Source organism: Mauremys reevesii, linkage group 20 (assembly GCF_016161935.1).
Source record: "Mauremys reevesii isolate NIE-2019 linkage group 20, ASM1616193v1, whole genome shotgun sequence".
Taxonomy (NCBI): Eukaryota; Metazoa; Chordata; order Testudines; family Geoemydidae; genus Mauremys; species Mauremys reevesii.
The window spans coordinates 8,405,445-8,433,363 of record NC_052642.1 but is presented as its reverse complement, the minus strand read 5'-3'; the positions used below and the strand labels follow the sequence as shown (position 1 = coordinate 8,433,363).

General features: G+C 39.3%; 1 protein-coding gene across 1 annotated transcript in view; it reads left to right on the top strand.

The window, feature by feature from the left end:
- Window positions 1-27,919, top strand: part of ANKFY1 (ankyrin repeat and FYVE domain containing 1) — a 54,091-nt gene that overhangs the window by 2,020 nt on the left and 24,152 nt on the right. The window contains exons 2-11 of the mRNA XM_039507795.1: window positions 9,075-9,267; window positions 11,640-11,758; window positions 15,923-16,058; window positions 18,247-18,370; window positions 20,251-20,400; window positions 21,407-21,572; window positions 24,415-24,619; window positions 25,528-25,596; window positions 26,634-26,833; window positions 27,752-27,849. Coding sequence (XP_039363729.1) covers window positions 9,075-9,267; window positions 11,640-11,758; window positions 15,923-16,058; window positions 18,247-18,370; window positions 20,251-20,400; window positions 21,407-21,572; window positions 24,415-24,619; window positions 25,528-25,596; window positions 26,634-26,833; window positions 27,752-27,849 — 1,460 coding nt within the window. The remainder of the gene's footprint in view (window positions 1-9,074; window positions 9,268-11,639; window positions 11,759-15,922; window positions 16,059-18,246; window positions 18,371-20,250; window positions 20,401-21,406; window positions 21,573-24,414; window positions 24,620-25,527; window positions 25,597-26,633; window positions 26,834-27,751; window positions 27,850-27,919) is intronic.

Sequence of the window (27,919 nt, the reverse complement as noted above, 5' to 3'; positions counted from 1 at the left end):
TTAGTCTCTAAGGTGCCACAAGTACTCCTGTTCTTTCTGCAGATACAGACTAACACGGTTGTTACTCTGAAACCTGTGAAAGTGTACAGTTACAACAAATTCAGTAAGACTTAGTGGTGCTCGCTTATCAGGCCTTTTGTGGAAAGAGAAGTTTGATATGATCTTTTAGGGCCACAACACTCCACAGTTGTTTTGTTTTTATTGGAAGAAAATCTAATCTCGTAAGAGGCAGTAGAGTAGCCTCAAATTTAGCCCTTGTTAGGCTTTGCAATTTCTAACAACATATGAATGTTAATTTTTTGCAAGCCTAGTTAAAAATTAAATCTCATTATTTTAGTATTTAAAGAGAACCTGATAGCTTTGGAATTTTATCTTTAATAAAATCCAGTTTGAGAGCACCTTTAAATAGTGTATCCTGAAACTTTTTATTTAAAAAACAATTAAAAATATTTTGAAAGGGTTTTATTGATCTAATGTTGGTATTTAGGGATTTGGCTGATGTTTTCGTTCTGTATTCTTACACACAGGGAACTGAATCAGTACAAAGGGCTGTTAAATGTAAACAGGGAATAAAGATTCTTTTGGTTAGTTTTTTCAGTTTTGATAAACTAAGGCTTGTGCTTTAGAAAAGTAAGCACTGTTTTCAGACAAATATGGGTGTTTTAAAATTAAGTGTCTGTGTTCCAGTTAGTCCTGGGGAATGGCTATGAGCAGCTAAGACTTCCAATTTAGTGTTTGAATTAAGTGGTAGGCAAGTGTGGTGTGTTTTTTTTTTTTTTTGAAGCAATTGTTGTTACACCAACTGAACTTAATTGATTTGAGTGTGTCCAGCCTACCAACCGTCAATCTTTGTTAGGCTTGCCTCAGTGTCACCAAGAGGACTGCCTTTCGTGGAGTCAGGTGAAGTGGTTGTCAAAGATACAGTTCCTTAGTTTGCCGGCTTGAGTGCTGCTACGATACTATGTCCTCAGTAGGCTCTGAAATGCCCCTTCTGTTCTTCAAGGTTTTGGACCAGTGAGTCAGCTGTGCATTGTTGGCTGAGACTGCACTCACTAGCTTCTGCTAGTAAGGAGAGAGCCATGCTCCTCAAAGAATCCCCCTGAATGAATGAATTCTCTTTAGCTTTGAGCCAAAAGCACACAGCCAGTGATTTGCAACTGGATTGCAGTCAGTTTATAATAAGGTAAAGCAAGGGCCATGGTGCAGAACATACTCAGACTGAGGTTTGACCTCAGCCATGCTCAGGAGTCAGTTTCTTGGTCCTACTTGCTTCTCACAAGAAATTACTTGTATGGCTGATACCAACTAGGTCCTTTCCCCTCACTGTCTGAATAGCAGTTGAGCTATGTTGCACTAAGCAGTTTGTACTGTAGTAGTAACAGCTAATCATTCCTTAAACTTCTGTTTTGACAGTATCAGAGGGGTAGCCATGTTAGTTGGATCTGTAAAAAGCAACAGAGTCCTGTGGCACCTTGTATAATAACAGACGTATTGGAGCATAAGCTTTCATGGGTGAATACCTACTTTGTCAGGTGAATGACAGTGTAATTTGAAACTCTTGTACTGGAAATTTTCCTTTAATTTCTGGCTTCATGCTTAAATACTAGTGTGCTGTGTATCTGGCATACTTAAAAGGACATGACGTGTCAGCGCTGAGTTGACCAAGTTTTTTTTCACTATTTGGTTTTTTCAAAACTAAAGAGTAATAGAAACTTTCCTGACTTCACACATTCCAGGTGGAAGCTTTTTAACAAGTTTTCCCTGCCATGTCTACAGCTTGAACATTGAACCATTCAGAATCTGAAAGTGAAGCTTGCTTACATTTTCATTATCCAATCACCAGACTTGAAGTAGTCTGAGAATCATAGTAACCTTTGTTACATCTCAACGAAAGGGCCAGAAATGCACACAGTATTAACATCAGTATTAAAATATTCACATAACCCTAGTTAATGTTTTTCTATAGGAACTCAATGGTACTCTTCTTGCTTTCTTATTGTGACTTTGACTGTCCTGCTTCTGCAAAATGGGTATTAACCATAAATTGTATAAAAGTGTGTTCCACAATTATCCTGGAAATCAGATGGAGAATCTTCATACTAATGTATAGCTGTAATGAAATTAATGTACAGAGTTGACACTGTCAGCCTTTGAATGCTACTATGTGCTTTCTGATAAATTACTAGTGAAATAACTATATGCTGGAAATTGGCAGTCTCACCATGGACCAAAGTAGTATTTTTGTGACAAACTTCTGTGAAGCTTATATTTGTTTCTAGATTGCCATTATTACTAGTGGCTGGATATTCAGGGCTTCATCTTCATATTAAAAGCTGCTGTGTACAACTCCATACAACTCAAGGTTAATACTGTATATGCCTGTGAATGTGCAGTAGCTGACGTTTACAAACGCACAGGGTGCACACACCCATGCATGCCAGACAAGTGAATGCCTAGCTTTTGCTGTGCAGATCTTCTGCTGAATTTATAGCAAACAATGGGAAATAGTGGCCTTTCAAGGCTTGACTAATTCTCTTGTCCCTGGTGAGTGAGGAGATTTAAACTGTTTTATGAGAATTTAAGGTTTCAGTTTAAAAAAAACCTCTTTTAGGGTGTGAAAATAACTACCCAGTGTAAGCCACAGGTAGAGTGATCTGCTGAGCAGAGGGAAACTAGGAAGACTCTGGTCAGTTTCAGGTTTTATTCAGAATCTTGTGGACGATAGTGACAGTATCAAGCCTACTGATTTCATGCTGCTACAGATTGGGGAATGCCCTGAGCTGCATGAAAATACCAGTTAACTCCTTCAAAGGGGAGATAGAGGAAGTAGCAAATGTTGGGCTTTCCCCTCTCCTGGTGATGGTCAGGCAAATCTTGGGATTTCTCTCCCCCATCCCTCCAAGTCTCCTGACTGCAGAGAGAGAGGTGTGTGTAAATAGAAGATACAAAAAGATATTGGCAGCTAGAGGGAGGTGGAGTGCATTGACACTTGTGACCACCAACCAGAAGTAAATATGAAAGATGAATACTCTCCTATATAGTTCAGGGACAACACTGTAGTAAATAGTATATTTCTTGGCAAGGGGGCGGGTTTTTAACAAACGTGTTGCCCTTGAACCTAATAAAGAGCAATCTCCATCCTTAAGTCTATAACTTGGGCTAGTAGTCTCAGAGACTTCTTTCAAAAGCTGCCAGTAGTAACTGTTTCTGTTATTGCCGTCTTTTCTTGTATTGGATACTTATCCAAGCTCAATCTATCTTTGAGGTTGATCTTAAGAGATTTAGGTAGGAGAGAATAAGGATGAAATTTTGATTATTGTATCTAGAAGTCTTCACCTGTTGTAAACATACCATACTAGTTGGAGGTGGTTTGGTTTTCACATGAGGCTGTGTTTGTAGGTAATAGTAGCAACTTAATGCTTAAGCACTCCTCCTCAAAATGGTTCTGCAAACATCTATTAGTCAGTTTGAGACATGCTTGTCAATAAGTGTTTCAATTTACAGGTGATGAATTTGAGGTAGATAGAATAAATGACTTTCCCAAGGCCAGAGAAATCTGTCCAACAGGATGTAAAGAGGTTCCTGGCTTGTGTGTCAGTCTTTGCCCTTTATAAAAGTTTGGGCCATGCTTGAAAAATAAAAGGGCTGTTAACTGTGTGTGCTGTTTTTGAAACTTACCTCATGGTGAGAGGGGTTATAAATAGAATATGTGCTATGAGGTGTCATATTTGGAAAACTCTTGTTTGTACTCTTGCCTTTTAATAATTAAGATTTATTCTTGCTTGTAATGTGACTACTGTAGACACTAATGTCAACTCTTATTTTAACTGACCTAAAATGACTGAGATACATTGCTTCCTACCTAATTCTGAATTCTGCTGTCTTGTGCTTTAGGTAATCAATATCTCTTGTTGCCTGTGGACATGTCAGTCTCAGTAGATTCCAAAGCTGGAAGGGACCCCTGTGATCATCTGGTCTGATCACCTATATAACATAGGCCATAGGAATTATTTTGGGTAATTTCTAGTGCACATCTTTTAGAAAAGCATTCAATCTTGATTTTAAAATGGTCAGTGGTGGGGACTCCACCATGACCACTTCTACCGTATGTAGTTCCAATGGCTATTACACTGTAAAATTTATGCCTTTATTTTCCAATCTGAATTTGTCAAACTTCAACTTCTAGCCATTGGATCGTGTTATATCTTTCTCTGCTAGACTGAAGAGTGTTGTTAAATATTTGTTTGCCATGTAGCTATGTATAGACTGTAATAAAGTCACCCCTTAACCTTCTCTTTATTAGGCTCCAGGAGCCCAATCCATTTAGTTTATCACTGTAGGGCATGTTTTCTAATCCTTGAATCATTCTCATGGCTCTCCTGTAAACCAACGTCCTTATCTCTTATCAACCTCCTTCTTGTGTGGACACTGTATTCCAGCAGCGGTTGCCAGGCCAAATACAGAGGGAAAATAACCTCTACTGCTACTTGAGATTCCCCTGTTTATCCATCCAAGGATTCCATTAGCCCTTTTGGCTGCAGTGTCACACCAGAGGTTCATGTTCAGCTGACTATCCGCCATGCCCCCAAGATCTTTTTCAGAGTCACTGCTTTCCAGGATTAAAGTCACTTATCCTATAAGTATGGCCTACATTCTTTGTCCCTAGATGTATACACTTTGTTTAGCCATATTTAAAATACATATTGTTGGCTTGTGCCCAGATTACCAAGGGCTTCAGATTGCTCTGGATAAGAGATCTGCCATCTTTGCTATTTACTACTCCTCATTTTGTCATCTGCTAACTTTATCAATGATTCTTTTTCTCCAGATCATTAATAAAATCTTTAAATAGTGTAGGGCAAGAACTGATGATTGCAGGACCCCACTAGAAACACCTGTTTGAGTCCCCATTTACAGTTACATTTTGAGATCTATCCATTAGCCAGCTTTTAATCTACGTAATGTGTGCCATGTTAATTTTATCTTTCGTTTTTAACCAGTATCATGCAGTACCAAGTCAAATGCCTTACAGAAGTCTGTATTACTGTAACACTATTACCTTTATCAGTCAAACTTCTAATATCAACAAAGATATGAAGTTAGTAATCCTTTTTACCCTTCTTAAATTTTGTCACATCAGCTTTATTCCAGTCTTTTGGAACTTCCCCAGTGTTCCAAGACTTATTGAAAATCAACATTAACTGTCCATGAGCTCCCCCCCAAAATACAGAAGAGAGAAATACTATTGAACACTTCTGCCTTTTGTGAATTATTGATAATTCTACCATTTCCAACTAGTAACAGACAATACTTCCATGTTTCTGGTAACACAGAAACTGCTTGCTTATGAATTATGTACAGAGATGGTCCAAAAAAGGCTGGAAGCTTGTTCTTAATGATACATCCTCAAGGATGTAAGTATAGGTTGTAGCCTTCTGAAAGACCTTAATACGTTCCAGTTCAATCTACTTCAACAAAACAAAGGAAGATCCACTGAAGGTAACTAATGAAGTAAAATAGCTAGCATATCTAAGTACAGCAACATAGGTAACTTCCTGCCTGAATTGTGAAATGGACTTTCCTTCATAAATAAAACAATTTATGATCCTCTTTAAAGAAAGATACTGCTTGTTATGTAGCAGACACTTAAACTTTTACTGTACTTTGTAAAAACCAGTGATAGTGAAGACTATAAGGTTTTTAGTTACAGCTACAAATCTTTCTCAGTGCTTCCTAGTTGTAATTGCATAGCTAAACTTGGCAGTGCCCCCAATGAGCCTGTGCTGTAGTTTACATGTTGTTGTTACTCTTCATGGCAAAGCATTGATGTCAACAATTGCCTTATTGGATGAAAGGTTATGTCCTGTTTAAAAAACTCTTAAAGCAGCATTAGTCAAACAGTCCCTGGGCAAAGACTGAATGTTGGCATGATCTCTAAATGATGCATTCTATCTGCAGTCAAACTAGATAGGGGGATGATTTGCCCGAAGGGCCCTGCCTTGCAGGAGTCTCAAGTGCTCAGTTGAGTTCCCATCTGTCTAGGTGTAAATACTACATAATAGAATTCAGTTCTATTGATCACTGCTTGTAGTGATAACTCAGATATTGATGAAACAGTATTTCCAAAACTCACTTCCTCTTGATGCTAATTGTCGCCTTGTACTGATGATGGACCCTTGGTTGTAAGGGACAGAGTAAAAGTGAATGCCTGTTATCTTCTAGGCTGAAAACATTTGGCACCTCTGAGTGTGATTCCCCCCCCCCCCTTCTAAAGAATATTAAAGCTTGTAGAAGTACTACTTAAATCCATTTATAACAGTTTCTTTGGCATTTATGCAATGGAAAATATACTGTATATCCTCAAAAGATGGAGTGTTATGCATGTACCTTATTTGGAAAGTTCTTGTCTTATTGGTCTGGATTATAGTAGAATGATCAAGATACTTGATCCTTATCACTTCAAAAATCCATACAGATTCTTAACCAAAATGAGAGCGGCCCAAACTGATCCTGAAAACTATTTCATATCATAATGTACAGATGCTGTAGCCTTTAGCTGGTCCATGGCATGGAGACTTCAGATAGGATACAGTGGAGTGACAAAAAACTTTGTTTAGCCTAGGATGCTATGATTGATGCTGACCTTTACAAGACAGCCTTGATACCAGGTATCATCTTGTGTTGTGTGTACATCCCCCTAGCACAGTGGGGTCCTGGTCCATGATTACTGTAGCACCTAAGTGCCTTAACAGAAATGATACCAGATGTATGTTTGGTAGGTCTGCTAGATAGATGGTTCTATATATTTATGCTTTAAAAGAATGTTGTGCATTTCTCAGTGGGTGATGGCTTAGTCGTGCATTGGCATTGCACAAAATCAACTTTGAAAACTAAGCGTACATCCTTGCTAAGGCTGTAAGAGCTGTAAAGCTCTTGGACATGACTGATAGGCACTGTCTTACCGCAGAGTGACAGGGCAATGGAAATTGAAGACTTTTCTTGGAATAGCTCATGATGTGCTTTCTAGAACAAAGCTGTCACTGTAAACATCCCCACCTTGTCATGTTAAAATCAAATCCAAGTAGAGCAAACCGTCTTGTATTATCCTCTATCGTGTCAGGGTAGCTCTTGAGTTCTTTCTATGCATTCTATTAGGAGGCTTCTGCTTTCCATGTAAGATATCTGCATATCAGAAGAGGGGGGGAAAAATGGCATTTTGGAAACTTTCTCCAAGAATACTGATACAAAATTGTCTAGTGCACTGGGTCTCAAACTTTTTTTTACTGGCGACCCCTTTCGCATCGCATGCCCCTGAGTGCAACCCTCTCCCTCCCCCCCCAAACAAATTAAACACACTTTTAAAAATATTTAACACCATTATAAATGCTGGAGGCAAGCGGGGTTTGTGGTGGAAGTTGACAGCTTGCAACCCCCCATGTAATTACCTCATGACCCACTGAAGGGTCCCAACCCCCAGTTTGAGAACCCCTGGTCTAGTGATTGGAGCCAGTAACTCTCTGGAAACAGAACTCAAATTCATGCTTGCTATGTGACTTTGGGCAAGTCACTTGTCATCTCTATTTACCCAACTGTACAGAACATTAAGTCTTGCATCTCTTCTAGGTTTGTCACTTGAGACTATTTCATGGAAGGTGCTCTATTGTCTCTATTAAACGCACAGTAGGGCTCTTTAGACTTGAAAAAAATTGTCTGCCTTTAGATAAACTTTCACATAGCAACTGAGAGAAAGTAATCAGTCTTTGGTTGACAAGGTGGAGGTAAGCTTGAAGAGATAAGAGCATCTAGCATCTATGATGCAGGAAAGCATAATATTCAAGTTATTTCAGTGGTGACCTCCCTTACCACTTCCAAGATACAAGCTAGTGTGTTCGATGGAAACTTCCTAAAGTTGGCCCAGGTTCATTAACAAGTGACCCACCTGTCTTTTTTCATTCATAAAAAGGAATGTTATCTTTAGCACAAGGATCATGGGGACCATTCAAGCCATGGTACTCTTGTTAAAAGCTATTTAGAATATTTGTACCAAAGTATCAATATCTACATATTTGTCCATGCAAACTACTCTGAGTGAAATGCTTTTGCAGCCTCTTAAACTATAATTAGAGAAGACCTGGGTCATCTAATCTTCCCCTGCCAATATGGGATGGATTGTTTGTTTTTTATATATTTGGTATATGATGTGTCTGCTAGTGCTTCGTCCAGATGTGGAAGATGCATAGTAGTCTTGTTTAATTCCAGAAACAACATACACTGTCTTAAAATCCCATTAAAACAAAAATGGCTTTAGCTAGAAACTTTCTGGATATAGGCTCTTCCACAATCTAACAACAATGTTTTTGCACTGGCTGGGAGATGGGACTTCTGTAAAGTTTAATATAATAGCTGCCAGGCAGGGATCAAAATTTTGGCCCTCTGTTTCTAGGCCACTAGGTGATGGTAACACTGGAGAAGTTTTAAAGTGGGAGATATGCATCCTTTAGTGACTATGTTTTTGTGCAATACTCCCTGCACATGATTGATGTGGGATCCTGAAGAGAGGTACTGTTAAGCCTTTTAGTCTGAAATCCTGGTAACTGCAGTAGAAACATCTAGATCTTTGGCTTTTGGCAGAGGGGACAAGCAGAAGGTTAGAACCACCAATCCCCAGTACAGGAGAAGTGATCAAACTGAGCTTGTACTAATACCAGTGCTCCACAGAGCATCAAATTTTTCAAAAATTCCAAATGTCTGCTTTTGCTTTGTCTGTAAAAGATGTGGATTTTTTTTTTCTTTGAAGCTTGTTGACCTCTGAGGATTTGTCTAACTAGTGTTTAAATTAGTTAACTATCAGTTTGGAAAGTGTTCCCGTTAAGCTGGTATAACGCTCTAGGCGTTCACTCTAAGGGACAGGGTGTGACTGGTCAAATAGATAATGCTAGTGAGCAAATTAAGGGGAACAGATTTGCTGAAATATAAATAGTAAATTGGGGGAGGGGATATCCACAGAATTGCCAAGAAGTGTATCAAGGCTTGTTCAGACTTCCAACTGAATTGCATATTTGTCTGTTTTGCAGAGGAGGTGGCCAAGTTGGAGAAGCACTTAATGCTTCTCCGCCAGGAGTATGTAAAGCTGCAGAAGAAGCTAGCTGATACAGAGAGGAGATATACTCTGTTGGCTGCCCAGTCTAACAAAGAGAATGCAAGTGACTCTTTCATCAGTCGACTTCTCACCATTGTAGCTGAGCTTTATGAACAGGAGCAGTATAGGTAAGAAATGCATCTTGGGAATAGAAGCAATATTGATGAAACTATAAATCTCTTCCTCACTCACTATTTCAGATTCTGAGCTCTAAGGGGGAGGGACTGTTCTTCATTGTGTATTTGGTTAAAATCAAGTATAGTATCAGCCTGTCTGATAAATCTAATCAACCAGTTCTCTTCAAACATGGTATATGCTTCAGGATAACTTACTGTGTGAAGTCTGATGCTGGTGTCTTATTTTATTCAGATAACACCTGCTAATTTTTACAAAATAGTGTTCTTAAAACCAACCATCTCTTTAGGCTTGTCTACATGGCATAGCAATGCAAGAGGAGTGTGATTTGTAAAGTGCCCTAACCTGGTGCGCTCCAACTACCCTCCCCCCCCCTTGCTGGTGTCCTCTGGCCCTCTCTAAATGGTACCTAATCTGACTGTTAATGTGAACCTTTTCAGACGGGGCCAGCTGGATTTACATAGGGCAATTAGAGTGCTTTACAAATCACCTCCATTACTGCGCTTTGCTGGCACTTTGTAGACAGTCCTTTATTTGAGACATGGATGATCCTGAAAGAGCATTCCTTGTTCACTATTTGTAATGGCAACATAGTGTAGAGCTAGGCTTTTGTCCTGTTTCTGAAGTTATTGGAATTGAAACACAGCTTGGAGGATAAAATCTATGCCTCGTTCCATCTTTCAGGCTTTTTTCTTGAACACCTTTTCTGGCTCCTTTTATTCATTTTTGCATTTGTCATATTTCATGTGGAAATTGACTTCCAGGGGATGTTTATTCCATAGATAAAACAAGGCAATGGGAACATTTTGCTGCTACTTATTTATGATACTGCAGTGATTATACAGATTTTAAAGTTTTTAAGGACCCGTGCAAAAGCTCAAGTCCTTCTGAATAGGAGTAACCAGGTATTAAAGTGGAAGACCCTAGGTTTGGGTGAAATATGCTAATACATTTAAAAAAAAAAAAAGCATTATCTTCTATTAATCTGAGTGGAAGTCTGTTGCTTCCTAAAAGGATAGGACCAGAAAAGGGTCTATATTTCATCTTTTTCTAGTGTGCAGGCAATCTCATTCTAAGCTGACTGTGTTCTGGCCATCCAGGTAATAAAATCTAGGACAGTGGTATGTGCCACTTCTAAGAAAAGATTGTATTAAATATGTACTAGCAAATGTAGTGTAAAGTGCCGTATGCAAAATGGATTATGGTGTATGTTAAGGACAGCTCTTAATAGTCTAACACTGTGCACTGAAAACTTTGAGCCAGGTAATTTTGACTTTATCAAGTAAGCAGTTGATTGTCTTCAAAACAAACACAACCACCTCTGAAAAACACACACACAAGGGTCAGGAAAAATCAACCTGTTTGGGGAACTAGTATAATTATTACTTGGCAAATTTGATTATGCATGGCAAGATAGAAGTTAACAAAAATTTTATTGTATAAATTTAATCAAGTGTGATAGCCAAAAGTTTGTATGAAAGAATCGATACACAAAAAGGAATCGAAACCTAGATCTGCTCTGCTTTGAGTGAGGGTTTCATAGCTGCCCCTTTTTTTAGGAATAGTGTAGTGGTCCAAATGTTAGACCCAAAAAGAAATGGTTTCTTTTAGAAATAAGTATTTGAGTTCCCAAGGAAGGCTTTGTTAAGTTTTGGGTGGGGTGGGGAGTAGTGATGGTGAAGATTGAAGTGTATTGCTTTTGTTAGCAAGAACAAACGGATGAAAAATCCAACATGTTCGAGAACATAACACCTTACCTATGTAATGTTAGACAGAGAAAATGATCAGTCTGTATACTGTTTCTGAATAAAAAGAATGATCTGACTAAAAATGATCCGTATGGGATCAGTGTTCCCTGACAGCAGCTGTACTGGAAATGGGGTATTTCTGGGTTTTTGCTTTCATACAGGTTGACTGCTCTGTCAAATGTGCTTTGTTTATAGTCCTTTCAGTAATCTTCCCTGAAATCCTGTGTGGCTGACTGCAACATAGTATTCTCTGGGCTGAATCTTGGGTCTCCACACTCCCCATCTTGTCAATTATTCATTTTGATCTGTGCTGCATGAACTGCTTACTGGATTTTTTTTAATTAATGTTAATCACAGGGCTTAGCTTGCATTTTCCTTGTGGCAGTAACAGTTGGGTTACTCTTAAAAATACCTTACTTAACTAGTTGAAAGAATGAACCTACCGTTTTGCGTTAATAGATTAATGCAAGAGGCTTCTACCTAATAGTAAACAACTCAGCCTAAATTTAGGTGCTTAAATGTCTTGACATCGTAGATATTTGTGACAGATGCAGACTCCACAAGTGCCTAAGCACGGGGGTTATGTTTGTATATATGTGTGCTTTTTCTTCTATCAGTGATCTGAAGATAAAGGTTGGGGACAAGCACATCAGAGCTCACAAATTTGTGTTGGCAGCCCGCAGTGAGACTTGGAGTCTAGCCAACCTAACATCAACTGAGGAACTGGATCTGTCAGGTTAGTTGCTGCTTGCGGTGTATGATGCTTTGAATGTCTTTGGAACAACTAATGAAAGGGCCCTTTGGGAAAAGGTTACATCTCATCATTCAGAATACTACTCTGACTACAGAGTTTTCCATTAATTATGAAGCTTGGACTGTTTCTGTAACATGGTAACAGGTTTGCAAATTTAATGTTAGTTAAATCAGTAACCCACCCTCTCCATTTGAATGATGTGGAAGGTAAGTGTGGTGTGGTTCACTCACTTCCTTAATAAGGAATTAAGCCTAGTGTAAAAAACAAAGCTCTCTGAAAGAGCCAGATTACTCCTTTGCTTTAAGTATTGTTCTATGAATCTAGCCTGCTTTATGTCTTTGAGAAAATGTGCCCTGGCACATCATCTTTAGAGACCTATGGTCAAATAGCTTATCCAGGCTGCAAAACCAGCACCTACTGCTGAACCCAAATGTCTTGTGAATTTTCTCTGAGAAGCACTCTCTCTCTAGTTCTGGTAAAAAGGGAGTAATCACAAATTGCCATTCACAATAACATTTCTGAGTTTTTAACGCTGGATATAGTAGGCTTTTCATTTCAGGTGATCGTACAGTGATGGGTACTATTCAATGTCCACTTTCTCAGTGTGATAATAAACTTGCTCCTCTGTTTGCTTTACTATCTGAAGAACTAATATTGATCAATTAAGTATTTAGTTGTTTCATCATAAAACTAGAAACTTGCTTGACTGCCTTTGTGCTGCTCAGTGACAGTGTTGCATGCAACCACTGTTCAGCAACACTAGTACAATCATGTTTTCTTAAATGTAGCTTTTTAATGATGAAAAGTGCTCCATATTCAATGCTGGGCTGAGTAAGTAGTTTTCTTAACTTCTAGCTTACTAACTAGATGAAAATTCTGATTAATTTCTGTAGAGAACAGAAACTTAAGGGCAGGTTGGACAGTGTCCATTTCAAAAAGTGCATGAGTTGATGTGACTAGAATGATACCACATCTATTGAACTAGTCTTATCTGGTAAAAATAGTATCTTGGTTCAGGGATTGTACCTAGTGCCTCTGTTCTGTTGGCATGGTGATCCCTGCTGGCTGGCTAGACAAGTTTGTGCACCTCTTAACAGGATGACTTGGCCTCAACCTGATTTAATGGAAGAAAAGATAATTTTATGTTTTGAGCAAAAGCAACTTGCAGATGGAAAGGGATGGAAAATTTAAAGTACGGCCTGTCAGTCTGCAAGACTAAACTTCCGGCACTGCTATGAAAGCCTTTGATTAATCATGAATCCTAGAAACAAGCCACATTTTGGGAAGAAGCAAGCCATAGGAAATCATCTTCTTTGCAGAAGCTTCACTTCAGAAAGTTCCCACACCTTCCTGCTATCCAAACAGCCCAAGAAATAGGTTAGATATATTACATAAACTGCTCTTCATGCCAGTTACTGCACCTCTGGTAGTGGTAACCTTAGTGCTAGCGTTACAAAGCTCCTGATACAAAGTGTTAGGATAACTTGCATTAACACTTTTTTGGGAAATCCTGAATTTAGTCACTGAGAGGAATAGCAGTCTTATATCCTCATTTCAAGACTTGTACCATACAAATACTGAATATCCAGTTATCTTTAACACTCAAGTTGGGACTGTAGTAAAAGGAAGCTATTTCCCTCTGGACAGAGTAATCTTTATTAAAACTGTTTTGTGTCAATTGTACATAGTCCTAATGAGCATCATGACCATTTCAGCTGAAGCTGGGTCAGCTAGTGTATCTGTTGGTCTTTGAGAGTGAGACAGATGGATGGATGGACAGACATGCACCCAACTGTTGTATTTGAGACTAGTTTCACATGCACATTACATTTGAGCCTATTGGCCCAATTTCATAAAAGCCTCCTGTACTTGACCAAATATACAGTTCCATAGTCCATATGGTAAATATCTGTAAAACATTATTTGTAAATATTGTTTAGGTTTCCCTCCTTTTGGAAAAGGAGACGTGAAATGACTGTCCAAACTGAAGAGCTGTATAAAACTTACTCTAGCTGCTTGCAACATTATAGCTGTGTTGGTCCCAGGATGTTAGAGACAAGGTAGGTGAAGTAATACCTTTTCATGGAGTAGCTTCTGTTGTGTGTGTGTGTGTGTGTGTGGCCTTAGAGCATACACAGAGCTCTGTGTAAGCTCAGACGCTGGTCCATGAAAAGATATTGCCTCATCCACCTTGTGTCTGTAGCTACTTTAAAATAGCTTGACCTGTTCTGCTTGAGATGTTTACCTTACAGTGCTGGCACAGGGTGCTGTTGCTTAGGGAGTCCTGTACCAGGTGGTATCTGGAAGAATAGTTAATGCATGGCCTGTAAATACTTCTTGGGTCTACAGGATACATCTATTTAAAACATCGTAACAGTGAGTGGAAGCTAAGGATCTGGGATTCCCCTGCTTATGTCCAACAAACCTGATTTTAAAACATTTGCTTATTCAACACAGAAGCACTTTAAGTGTCTTGTCTAAGTCTTTTTTAATTAAAAAAAAAAAGCCACTCAGTTGATGGAATATTACTACTAGTATCTTTATTGCTCCAGTTATGAGAGCATGCATGTTACTACTCATCAAGCTCCTGTGTACACCTATATTAATGTCTTGTTATCAGGAGCAAGTTTAAACCTAGTTTAGACAGCTCCATATTAAACTCTTTAGAATAGGTAGCGATTTGCAGAGTTTCAAGAATTGATACCTCTGTCCTCTTCTGGCAATGGGTTTCATATACTGGAGTATAGGCACTGTAAAAGTTCTGCAGAGTTAAGAAATGTAAATCAAGTGTCTTCTGCTAATCTAACCATTTCAAGTTAACTTAAAATATCTTGCCTTTCTCTATCACCTTTCCTATGGAAGGATCCCAAACAGCATTGCAAGCTAGATAGAAGAATAGCTGGAGCCACCTCTGGGTGGTAAAAAGCAACTATTAATAGCATGCAGCAACACTATAGCACAGTATAGGGCAGGAAGAGTAACTTATACAAGTGAAAACTGCAAGGGGATGGGGGGGGGTTCTTAAGTTGGCAGAAAGTAATTATCCATGTTGGAATTTGACTAGGACATCAGGGCTAATATCCCCTTTTTAAGAAGGGATGTTGGCTCTCGTGTGTGGTGAGGTCAACCACTGTCGTAATATGTAAAAGCAGCAAAGAATCCTGTGGCACCTTATAGACTAACAGACGTTTTGGAGCATGAGCTTTCGTGGGTGAATACCCACTTCGTCAGATGCTGTCTTAATATGGTAACTTAACATTGAGTTGGATCAGTACTAAGGAAGGAAGTGTGCCACCTTCTAACTTGCAAGAACACTGCTTACAGCACCATGGGTTTTCTTTGGTCATCATCAATCATCAAGTGATCCATTCCCTGTTGCCTAGTCCCAGCTTCTGTCACCTTAACAGTCAAATATGACTGACAGAGGTCTGGAGGATGTTGTACTAGTGAGTGCAAATGTGTTTAAAAGAGATTCCACAGTGAAATATTTTATTACATTCTTTTGCTAGGAGTTACAGTACAAGCATAAGTGTGAGATTAACCTACAGGAAACATATCTGAACCGGTTCAAACAGGTTCAAAGTAGGTGGTTGGTTACTGAACCATCATTTTAGGTTAGTGTTTGAACTGGAACCAAACTGCAGAGTTAAGAAATATTGATTCCAACCAGAATTGAATCAAATTTAACCATTCGACTCCTTCGTTCCAACTACAATTTTCTTTGTTTTAGTACACTTGGTGGCATTCTTGAGAACAGTAAGTGTCACAAAGATCTTATGGTATTAATGTGAAGTCCCCACTTATCCAGTATGTACACTATTTTGTGCTGGGCCATAAAGCCCAGTCTGCAAAACTACATATTTCAGGGGGTGGGAGCTAGCTGGATTTTGGTATACTTAGTGTGAATTTCAGGCACTGTATGTTCCACTTAACAGTGGGTAATGGACAGCAAGGTCCGGAAGGAGCATCCCCCATGTAACTGTTTGACCTGCTTTTTCCCTGCTTAGTTGGAGGTCTAAGATGTCGTCTGTGTCCTTTTTTAAAAACACTTGATTTGGTTGGTTAAAATTACAGCTATTTCAACTGAACTGCAAATATTTGAGACTGAAGTAGCTGGATTTTTCACTTTGTCACTTTTTTCACCAGATGCAGAACCTGAGGTGACCATGGCAATGCTGCGTTGGATCTACACAGATGAGCTAGAACTGAGAGAAGATGATGTATTCTTGACAGAACTGATGAAATTAGCTAATCGGTTTCAACTACAACTCCTCAGGGAAAGGCAAGTTGCAGTGAATATATTCAAGCTTCTAGTATGTTGTGGCTGGGCTCTAATTAGCCAGGCTCTTGGAAATCTGCTATTTGTGCTAATGTAAATAGCTGTTAACTCGTGGGTTTGAGTTTAAGATGGAAGATGTTACTATTTTAAAACTTATATTTGATTTTTAATTCTAGAACAAGAATTTCAGCTCATCATAAGCAGAAAAATCAAGCTTTGTCCTTGCACTGTTACACAAGCCATTCTCTTACGTAGTTCACTCTTTAATCCTGTATATCCCCCTAACTCACCAATTACCCATAAGCCTATACCCCAATGTGACATGATTAGAAAACCCAAGTGAGTGGTACCTTTGAGTTAGTTTCCTTTCCTGAAATTATTTTTCCTATAACACCGAATCTGTTATACTATTGACAAGAAATGGCTTTTGAGTTGCTAGAAATAAGCTTCACTCTTCAGCTTTTTTTCCCCCCAAACTGTTAGTGACTGGCTAAAATGTAACCTTATCCATAGTAGCAATACATCTTGAACATATTGGCTATTTTAAATGCCAAGTTTTGGCCATCCTCTTAATTATAAACAGCTTCAGATTTTTAAAACTAAAAAGAATATTGCTAAAGACATGCTTGGAGGATGGAGAATAAGAGGGAGGCAGGGCAAAATGACCACAGGGATTAATGTTCCTTACCCGCTCTTCCAAAGTTGGGAGAAATGAAATGACTCTAAAGGTCAGTAAATAAAGCATCCTTTTATTCTGGGTTTCTGTCAGTTATTGCTCAAATGGCCTCTCAATTTCTTCCTTTTTTTTACCTGCCAGCAGATGTTGGCAGCATTAAGTAGGGCTCTTAGCCTAGTGTGAACGCTTTCCTGGAAAACAGATCAGTCTCAGTCCGCAGGAATGAACTTCCCTCATCTAACTCCCAGTCATATATCCTGCTGTTTGTACCTAGTAATCTTCCATACCTTTGGCCCTATTACTGAGGGGTGCCTTAAGTCTAGCACTTAACCTCATCTTGGCACCTTTTTTCTTCATTAGGCCTAACAAAATGTCTAATTTTGGCTTGTAATCCTTTATTGTAGTTGGGTTTTCTTTTTCATAGTATAATGGATTTTTTTTTAGTACTAACGACCATTATTCAGTGTCTTACTACAGCCTTAGCAGAAATGCAGGTACTTTCTGGTGTCTTCTACCATACTTCTTCATTTTGCTAGTTAAGCTTCCAGTAATTGATGGGAGGCAATGGTATAATTATACAAGTATGCTGATAGCCATTAGTGGTGTGTCCAAAATAACTATATCCCGTGACCATATGAAAGCTACTTTCATTTTTGCAAAGCCTACAAACTTACAAAATAGCATGTTGTACAAGTCAAAGACTGAATGTTCATACACCCAAAGAATGTGACATGAATGACTGCTCCCCAAGGGTGAAAGTCTCCACTTTCCTGTCTTCCACACAAATATCTGCATTTTAGAGTACCTTTAACAGTGTTCATTCTTAAGCATGAAAGCTGGACCAGCTCCACTGGGTGTCAGACTTGGTGATAGGTTTCAGAGTAGTAGTTGTGTTAGTCTGTATCGACAAAAAGAATGAGGAGTCTAAGATGCCACAAGTACTAACAAATTTATTTGAGGGTTTTAGCTCACAAAAACTTGGTGATGTGAGACTGTTGCAACTATTGTCCTTAAAGTAGCAAATGTATTTCAGCTTACTTGAGTGGAAATATTAGGGTGTCTTCCCTTACTTGGGAAGAATAGCTCAGTGGTTTAAGCATTGGCCTGCTAAACCTAGGGTTGTGAGTTCAATCCTTGAGGGGGCCACTTAGGGATCTGGGGCAAAACTGTCTGGGGATTGGTCCTGGTTTGAGCAGGGGGTTGGACTAGATGACCTCCTGAAGTCCCTTCCAAACCTGATATTCTATAACATGCTGCTCTCTCCAGAGTGGTGTGAAATACACTCTTACAGGAGTCTTTAGGTTGGTCAGTTTTATAAAGCCATTTCTGGTGAAGCTTCTTCTAAGAAGGCAGTTGTATAATAATAAGCACTTGTATAGTACTGGTGAACATGACATTGCTTCACCACTGTTAGCATTCAGATATTCCTGTAGCTGAATGACCAGCTTTTATTGGAAATGAGAATCTGACTTTTCTTTCCTGATAACGGATCCAAACTCTCCTTCATTTTGGCAGGTGTGAAAAAGGAGTCATGTCACTAGTAAATGTCAGGAACTGCATTCGTTTCTATCAGACTGCGGAGGAGCTAAATGCTAGCACTTTATTGAACTACTGTGCTGAAATAATAGCTAGTCACTGGGTAAGTACTGTAATAGAAGGGGCATGGGAAAGAGTAGCCTGCAGGCTGAAACTTTGAAAAGATTTAAACTTTTAGATTTTAGTGTTGGATTGTATTGATATGTAGCACTTTCAAACTTCAGAATCACATTAAATGTTAGTACCGTGTGTTAATGGATCTAAACCCACACTGTTTTAAGACTTGCTTTTCTATCCCAGAAGAGATTGCCTGTTCCCTCACATCCAGTGCCTTCCTGGAACAGGCATACCTTGTGGGGAAGAAGGGGGAAGAGAGGAGATGGAACGTTCTTTGTGCCTTTGTTTTTTCAACCCAAACTCTTCCCTGAAAGCTTGTCCATTTGTAGAAAGCAACCCAAACCATTCTTTCAATTTTTCATCTTCCTGTGTCTGTTTCCTTCTGGGATCAAAAGTACCAAAACACTGAAACTGATTTATGGCAAGAAGTTAGCTACCGGATCTGGCTGGAAAGCCATTTCAGTTTTCAGCCAAGTTTAATGGGTCCCACTAGTTCAGACAGCTATCAGTATTGCTAATTTTGAGCAGTCTGAAGTTTGTCCATCGCTGGATGTGGACAATTTGGGATTCTTGCTTTTACACACAGATTTCCCCTCTTAAAATTTGCCATCAGAACTAGTAGTGAAGCCATAAAAAGCTACATAATTAGCTTCCAATTTCTTTTCCAACACAGGAGTAATAGGAAATCTTGCATTTTTGATATACAAACTTTTTTTCTCTCCAAGGGCAGGTTATGAAAATTTGTCTAAGCAAGTGATAAAGGATTGTTCATAACTGGAAGTCTTTTTGCTAACAGCAGGCTCCTATGTTATGGATTTATAAGACTTGCACTGAAGGTTACTGTAATTCTAGAAATCAGATTTATCTGGATTTTATCTTCTGTCCAAAAATACCATCAATGGTGACTGTATTTTTGGCAGAGGATCATCTTCACTACCTGAGATGCTGAAGGCTTTTGTGTTTAACCATGAAGTGCAGCTGTTGGCAGCATTTATGGGCTAGAAACAATAAAGAGGAACTCTTGATACTTACTGTCATCTGAACTTCAGGGTGGCACTTCATTCATCCTAGAACACACTGGGCAGCTCACTATTACTTTCCAAAAGTGAACTGTTTACCTCGGCTTTCAAGTAAATAGACTTGCTCATAAATCCTGAGGACAATATCCAAACCTCTCCATGAAAACAATCATTCTTCATTGTCCAAATGGACTTGTGTCTTTAGAATAGTCCCAGTTACTAGAAAGACCCTTCTGGTATTCCAGTATTTAGATTTTGGGGTATACGCTTTCTCCAAATATTAAATATCACTCCTTTTCTGTATCTTCTTTAAAACACTCATTGCTTCTACAATTGTGGGAGTTGTTGGGGAAGTGTTAAGTATCAAACTGTGCTATACTAGATAGGTGTGCAAAGGCTGTTTTTAAGCAGACAAACTTCTTGGAGGAAGGTCTCTAGTAACAACTGTGAAACTCTTACTAGTTCAATCCATAATACCTTTATATGTCCTTTTTTTATGAAGTGCCCTTTATCTCTCCTGAGGAGGATGTAAAAATGCTTTTTTTTTTGGGGTGCCTTTCATAAATATGGAAATTTAAGCAACTTCCATTAGAGCTAATAGTTGACATTTACCACTGGATGGAAGAAATCTGCTAGGACCGTTCCTGTGGGCCCTTTGTACATATCTTGCACATCTCCAAATTAGAGCCAAATGGAGCCTTTGAATCCGTTAACTTAAGTGTTCCATACTGCAACATTACTTCGCTGAAGGGCAAACAACCAAAACTTCACTTAATATGAACAAGAAGTACAAGTATTGATATGGAAACAAGCCAATTTCACTTTTATTTCTTCTTGTTACTCACAGGATGACTTGCGGAAAGAAGACTTCAGCAGTATGAGTGCTCAGCTATTGTATAAAATGTTCAAATCCAAGACTGAATATCCTTTGCATAAAGCTATTAAAGTGGAGAGAGAAGATGTTGTTTTCCTGTATCTTATTGAAATGGATTCACAGGTATGGTGAGCTTTACTGTAGCTGATTGAGTGAACTAGACACATTTTTCTTTACTTTGATGCTAGGTATGTGCTTGGGCACTTTGACTGCCTGTCAATTTGACTTACTCAATAGGCTGACAAATGTAGGGCTGGAGAGTGACATACTGTGAAGGAAGGAAAGGAACATATTGAGACTTTGTTTAGAAAGCACATAATGTTTAGCTACCTATCTCAAAAGGTACTGAATTCACTAGTTAATGTTTGCAAAGTGTTGGATAAAAATGCATTAATAGGAATGAGGATGATGGAGTATGGCTTGTCTGGTATGATGATTCAAGCATTTCAGCTACAGTAATTGAAATTACATCCATGGACAAAACCAGTATAAATCCAGTACCTTTATCTTTTACACAGTAATATAACTTGTATTTTTCTTGCAATTAGGACGGTGGTGGTGGTGTCACCTTTTTTTTTTAGTTAACTGCTTGCTCAGTTGCTTTCTATTGTATATTTGCCACTTTCTTTGAAACAACTACATCTGAAGAAATAACATACTAAGTCTCTTTTTTTAAAGTTACAAAAAACATGTTTCCTGATCTGATTCAGATTCAATATAAATGTATGACTTGAGAGCTGTTGAAAATCTATTTCCGTAGCTCTGCTTACACAACTCTGACCAGTAGCGAATCCCTGATGGACAGATTCTGCTTTCTCATAAACATTAAAGACCAAATTTCCCAACTAATTCATTGTTTCAAAACAAACTTCAGGATCAGCTTTCCAATTAGAGAACTTGCTCTCAGATGTACTTGAATTCGGTCTCAAGATATAGTCCCTTTGTTTACTCTGTGTATGTAAGACAAGTCTCTAAATAGATTTAATTAGCTATAGTACTAGCATTGAAACTTTCCTTTGATAGTAGGTCATAGTTAACCAATATGCAACTTTAAGTTGCATATTGGTTGAGTGCTCCCTTGCATAGATTTAATGTCAGCCCACTAAATTGTGGTCTCTCTTTGGGGTAGCTGCCAGGGAAGCTCAATGAACTGGATCACAATGGAGACCTTGCTTTAGATTTAGCCCTCTCCCGAAGATTGGAAAGTATTGCAACAACACTGGTCAATTACAAAGCTGATGTGGATATGGTGGACAAGAAAGGCTGGAGTCTGTTACACAAAGCCATCCAAAGAGGTAAGGATATTGAATACAAAAGTTACCATTACAGTATAGAATAACTTGCTTTTGCAACTTTTTCCAGTAGTAAGTATATCCTAATTGAGACTGGTTTATGCATCTCTTAATATCTTCTGCCAATGACTCAATGTTAGTTTCAAAAATTCCTTGGCAAAAGGAGACTGAAGCCCCGGGTTTAGGTTGATCTAAATATATTAACATGAATAGAAATGACAGCGTTAAGCTTTGTGAAAAGGATTCTTTTTGGAGGTAAATGCTAGCTTGCTGAGTTGGCAACTGAAATGAAACTGCTAGTTTCTCTCGTATGAACTACTTCAGTGTTGTCCTAGTCCAAGGTGAATACGTTTTTTTTTGGGGGGGGGGGGGGAATTCAGAACACGGATGTTTGAATCCTAGTTCCATTTAACGGAGGAGTGATACTTGGTGCCTAGTAAGTCATTTAGACTTGCTAAAACCTCAGTAGCTCATACAGATACGTAGAAGAGGGTGAGAAGAGAATTTCTCTTGCCTCTTTCCTTCAGGATTGCAAGGGGTGTAGTAGCTATTTCTACAGTAGTGAGTGAGTTAATAGGGAAAGTAGTTTCTCACCCTTCCTGCAGACAGTAGTCCTCCCTATCAGCTGGTTGGAGGAGGACCCTATCTTTTATGACAGTCAATGGAGAAAAGTCAGTCACCTACACAGACATCTACCTACCAAGTTCCAGTGGGCAATAAAACATTATTGGTACTTAAGTCAGTGACTGTACTTGGAAACTCTTGAGCTGCTATCAACACAAGAGAAGAAGGAAAGCAGATACATATGAGGATTCACAGAACCCAATAGGAAATGGTTGCCATGGCAGTAATGCTCAGGAGGCTTAAGAACTGAGAAACACCTTCTTGGCTTACATCTTTCCCTGACCAGATAGAGCTGCATGAGTCTCTGGTATAAACCCTAGTGGCCTCATTGTATGTTTAGCCTTTTCTTGTAGGCATTATTTCTTTGCTCTGACTGGCTGCAGTAGAATGCTGCTGTTGCTGCTTGCATGCACACTTGGTGAACAATAAATTTAATGCTTCTCACAGGGACGTTTCTCAGTATTCATACAAACAGCTTATTTACATCTGAAGTAGTTTAGGAGCTCAAAATGCCAAGCAAATTTCCTTCATTAGCCTTAGGTTAATTGCAGGTAGTCACACTAACTACACCAGTAGAGTACGGGGGGGCATGATCCTAGGAAATACTAAGCATGATTTGCAAGGGAGCTGATTACCCTTGACTCCCACTGCCAAGGCTACGCCTTCTAGGAACTGGCTCTACATGCGTGCAGGTTGCATTTAATAAAACCATGGAAACCTTGCAGAAGGGTAACCCTCAAGGGCTTCACCACTGTCAAACTTCTTAATTTTAGTATTCATGTTTAAAGGCTTAAGTTGTATTTTCTTGTCAGTTACTTTGAAACTGATCTTTCAAATCTTGCCAGAAGCTACATCCTGGTACTTGAAGATGCAATCAAGTAGTTACTGTTTTATGCGTATTACTATAGCACCCTGTTTTACATCTCAGTTGTATTCTGGGGGAGCAGACTGTAGAGTCAAACCAATTATCTGACTTTACAGTACTTCCAGGATCAGCCTAATCCCTCCTGACTGAGGGAAGTTCTTCTTCAGATTCCTGAAAAATTACACTTTTAATGGGACTCTAACTATAGAAAGAGCATACAAAGCTGTATGCTGATAATGAATATATGATTCACTGCCATATCAAAACTGTTACCTGTGAACTGGGAGGCCTTTTAATTTTTTCCTCTGCAATCTCAAAGGTTGCACTTCCAAAGACAAGTAACTTATGGAAGTTTAATTCTTGTACTTAACCAGGCATGGCAGGGGAAGGAAGGATAACTTTAAGGCACTGGATTGGGACCTAGCATTTATGGGTCAATTCCCAGGTCTCCCACAAATAGTCTGATTTGTAGAAAGTTACTTAATCTTGCTGTAAAATGGGGATAATACTACTTTTCTCTGGCTTGTCTGGGTAGTTTTTAGAGCCTTTGAGGGGCAGGACATGTCTCTTAAAAATGTTGATGTACAGTACCTACCATGATAGGGCCCTGATTTCTGTAGGCACTTTACAGTGTAATGTAAATATCTTTAAAAAATAACTAGAGCAATGGCTTAAGCTGTTCCACATACTCAGATCCTCCTTGTTTAGTAACATGATGGTTGCGACCCCTGACATCTGTTGATGTCACCCAGGCTGATAGCTTCTGAACTAGAGGGAAGTTTGACAGGTATAGCCTCTGTCATACGGACTTACACTCTGAAAAGCTTAAGAGTAGCTAGAATGAGACTTTCCTACTACTTTATATAACCAACTTTAACTTGTGTAAACAAGCTCCTATCTGTTGCTATTGTCCTCTGACTCCATAAAGGATCTAGTCCCATAGCAGGACAACGGGGAGAACCACCCTTTTCTCTAACTGAAAAGCTACAGTTTTGGCATAGGGACTAAGGAAATCACTCCAGTATGCTTTAAAACATTTTGGCCAAGTACTTCCATCCTAGCTCAAACAGAATTTTTAGTTAGTGTTTGCTATTTAAAGGTTTTCTAAGGAAGCCTGTTAATAAGGAGGAAATATGTCAGGCTGGCCCCTCCAAAAGATACAAGTTTTATGGTGTACATTGCAGCTGTTGGCTTCTAGCAGGGAGGAACTTAATATCAAGAAACACTTGTATAAGAATACACTTCATGATGCTTATGGAGCTAATGTGGATCACAATCTACTGAAAATAGCTTATGTAGCGCATATAACAAATCTTAATCAGATGTGTAATCTCTTCCTTTTGCACATCCCAAAAGGAGATAAGTTTTCTGCCAATTTTCTCATTAAAAATGGTGCCCGTGTGAATGCTGCTACACTGGGAGACCAGGAGACTCCTCTACACCTTGTTGCATCATACAGCCCCAGGAAGCACTTGCCAGATGTGATGTCAGAGATGGCACAGATTGCAGAGTCCCTCTTGCAGGCTGGAGCCAATCCAAACATGCAAGACTGCAAAGGAAGGTGAATATATTGGTAGCAGTGTCTAGCTTTGGTAACCACTTCTGTCTAATCAGCGTGCTGCAACTTATTCAGAAATCTCTGTACCTTCATGGGAATAGACAAAGATGTCTCAAACCAAAAAAATCAAGCTAGATTATTTCAATGGGAGACTTGCAAATTCCTTCATCTCACTTGCAGACAGTGATATTTTAGTAAATGGCATTCTTCTGTCGGGCATTACTGAACTGAAGGCAATGCCTTGGAAATGAGATGAAGGAGGGAACCGGCTGGTGAAATATATGGAGAACAATTGTACACTTTACTGATCAGCAATATATAGTTAAGCAATGGAAATAAGAGGTGAGACAACACAGCAAACAGTTGTCCCAAAAATTGTTGGGATCTCCTGGATAGCAAGCTAAGATGACAGATACAGTTTTTGCTGGGTACTCTAAGCACAGCCATACTTTTGAGTCCCATATACAAAAACATTTTGAAGCTTTCATTGTATCACTGTTTTTGGTAGAGTAACAAATATCATATCGAAGAACAGTAGTAGACAGTGGAATGTGCAATACTGCTAGATCTGAGTACGGGGAAATGGACTAAAGGTAACAGTCTGAAGGACCCAAATTTACCACTAGGAGAAGTTAAATCTTTAGGGTGCTGCCCAAGATTTACGTAGAGCTAAACTGCTCAGGTCTCCACCAATCCAAAAAAGCTTCTGGTGTCCCTCTTCTTTTTCCCTGTTGAGACAGATTTGTACTTGGCCTTTGACTTTGAAAGTCAGTGGGCAGGTGGTGGAGGAGCAAAGTCTGACCTGAGTCTGAACTTGTGTGGGAATGTGAAATGAAATCTTGATGTCAGAAAAATGTCTTTCACCAGCTTGCAACTACTTCCTAATTGTAATTGACTGACTCTCTCTGCAGGACCCCATTACATGCATCAATTGTTGTTAGGAATGAACTTGTATTCAGTCAGCTTCTCCAGTGCAAACAGTAAGTCTCTCAGTTTTTTTTTTTAATTTGAATAGGGTATTCCAAACCACATCATACAGTGGAGAAGAATGTATAGCTGTAAGCTAGTTCTTGTTAAACAATAGTCCTAGCCACTCAGCATTCCTCAGCTACTAGATTCTGTGGATGCGAAATTGTCTAAGTCTGCATGAGGTAGTGTGACCTATATCACCTTGGTTCTATTTCTAGCTTTGCTGCTGGGTGATCTTGGGCAAGTTACTTCACCTTTTTTGAGCCTCCATTTCTCCCAGCTGTAAAAATGGATATTGTTACTGACCTCCTCTTTGGAAAGCATTATGGAGGTCTACTGATGAAAAGAGCTATGTAAGTGCTAGCTATTGCATACAGAGTTTCAAATGGAAACTTGTATTGCTGAGGAAGCTGGTCTTCTGGCTTGGTATAGATGAGGCAAAAGAGCTTCCCCCCCCCCCCCCCACGCTACTTTACTTTTCAAGGAAGTGAAGTGCACAGCAGTATCCTTGGGGGTAGGTAAAATAAAGCAGTACTACTCTGAACTAGAATTGCAAGATGGATGAGCAATTATCAGGCTCTTGAAATAGCTAGTCTGAAATCCTTCTTAGGTCCAGTTCAACTCCATGGGGAGTGAATCCCATTAACTTCCTTGGGAGATGAATAGGGCACTTAAGATGCCTTAGGGAGAGCAGTCCCTTCATGCATGCTCTAGGTTAAATGTGTACGTACACCTATATAGAATCTACAACTGAGTCTTTAGTGCTATATCTCCAATAGTCACTTAAAGAGGCAGGTTTCTATCTGAGTGGTCATAAGACAGGCTTCACTATAGCCTCAGAATTTTCTTCCCTAGTGCAGTTTAACTTCAGATCTAAGCAATAGTGGTCTTAGTAAGACCTTAGCAGTTCCGTTTATAGAACTATGTAATGGTGATACTTGTTAATGGAGTCTTGCTTATCAGATTCTTGGAAGGTGTTCCTTGGTGCAGGGTTTAAGAGGTACAAATAAGGGGCTATCTAAAAATCTAACTTTTTTTTATTTGTTAGATTAGACTTAGAGTTGAAGGATCATGAGGGAAGCACAGCTCTATGGCTTGCAGTTCAGTATATCAAAGTGTCTTCTGACCTGTCCATAAACCCTTTTGACGATGTCCCTGTTGTAAATGGAACCTCCTTTGATGACAATAGCTTTGCAGCAAGACTAATCCAGCGAGGCAGCAATACAGATGCACCTGACACAGTAACAGGTAAAACAGAGGTTTGTATTCATACTTAGGCAAAAGGTGTGCATGACAAGGTCACAAATGCAGAAACTGGCATAAAAGCTTATTTTTTAATAAGAACATAAGAATGGCCTTCTGGGTCAGACCAAAGGCCCATCTAGCCCAGTATCCTGTCTTCTGACAGTGGCCATTGCCAGGTGTCTCAGAGGGAATGAACAGAATGAGTAATCAAGTGATTCATCCTGTTGCTCGTTCCCAGTTTCTGGCAAACGGAGGCTAGGGACACCATTCTGGGGTAATAGCCATTGATGGACCTATCATCCATGAATTTATCTATGGCATCTTGCTTCAAAGTAAGGTGGTGGTGGGGGTGGTGGTTTGTGTGGTGGTGGTTTTGTTTTTCCTACTGAGGTCTGAACTGCCACTAGTCCTATTTTTGTTATCTTAATAGGGTAGAATTGGTCTGAAAGTGACTCTGAACCCTACTATATATTGTCTAGCACTCGGACTCATAGCTGCATATGTAAGCTAAAATAACTTAAAACCTAAGTGGCTAAATGAATTCCTTTCAAAATTTTATATATACTCTCCCTGATGAGAATTGCAGATGCTGTCATAAGGTGGTGGGGGAGGCTTATAGAATGGGTGGAAAATCCTGAGACTTTCTGTGAAGTCAGGAATATTCTGTGCTGTTCAAGTCCTGGAGTTGTCCTCCCTTCCTTTCCAAAATGTGTAGCTTATTCTGTGGTGACAGCTTGAAAACAGAAATGTAATGTTGAAGGGGCTGATCAGACATGCCTATCCTTCAATAAGCAGCGTCTCTGCTACTGGTCTTTCGTGTTCTAAATCTCTTGGGGAAGGTTACTAGGGATGTTTCAAATTATAACTTTAAATCAGTGGATAGTACTTTAACTCTGCATGCACTTTCATATTACCTTTTAGGAAACTGCTTATTGCAGAGAGCAGCTGGAGCTGGAAATGAGGCAGCTGCTCTCTTCCTGGCAACCCATGGGGCAAAAGTGAACCATAGAAACAAATGGGTAAGAGAAGTTAAGGGTGTGTGTACGTGTTTCTCCCCGTTTCCCCCGCATTGATGAAAATTTTGAATGC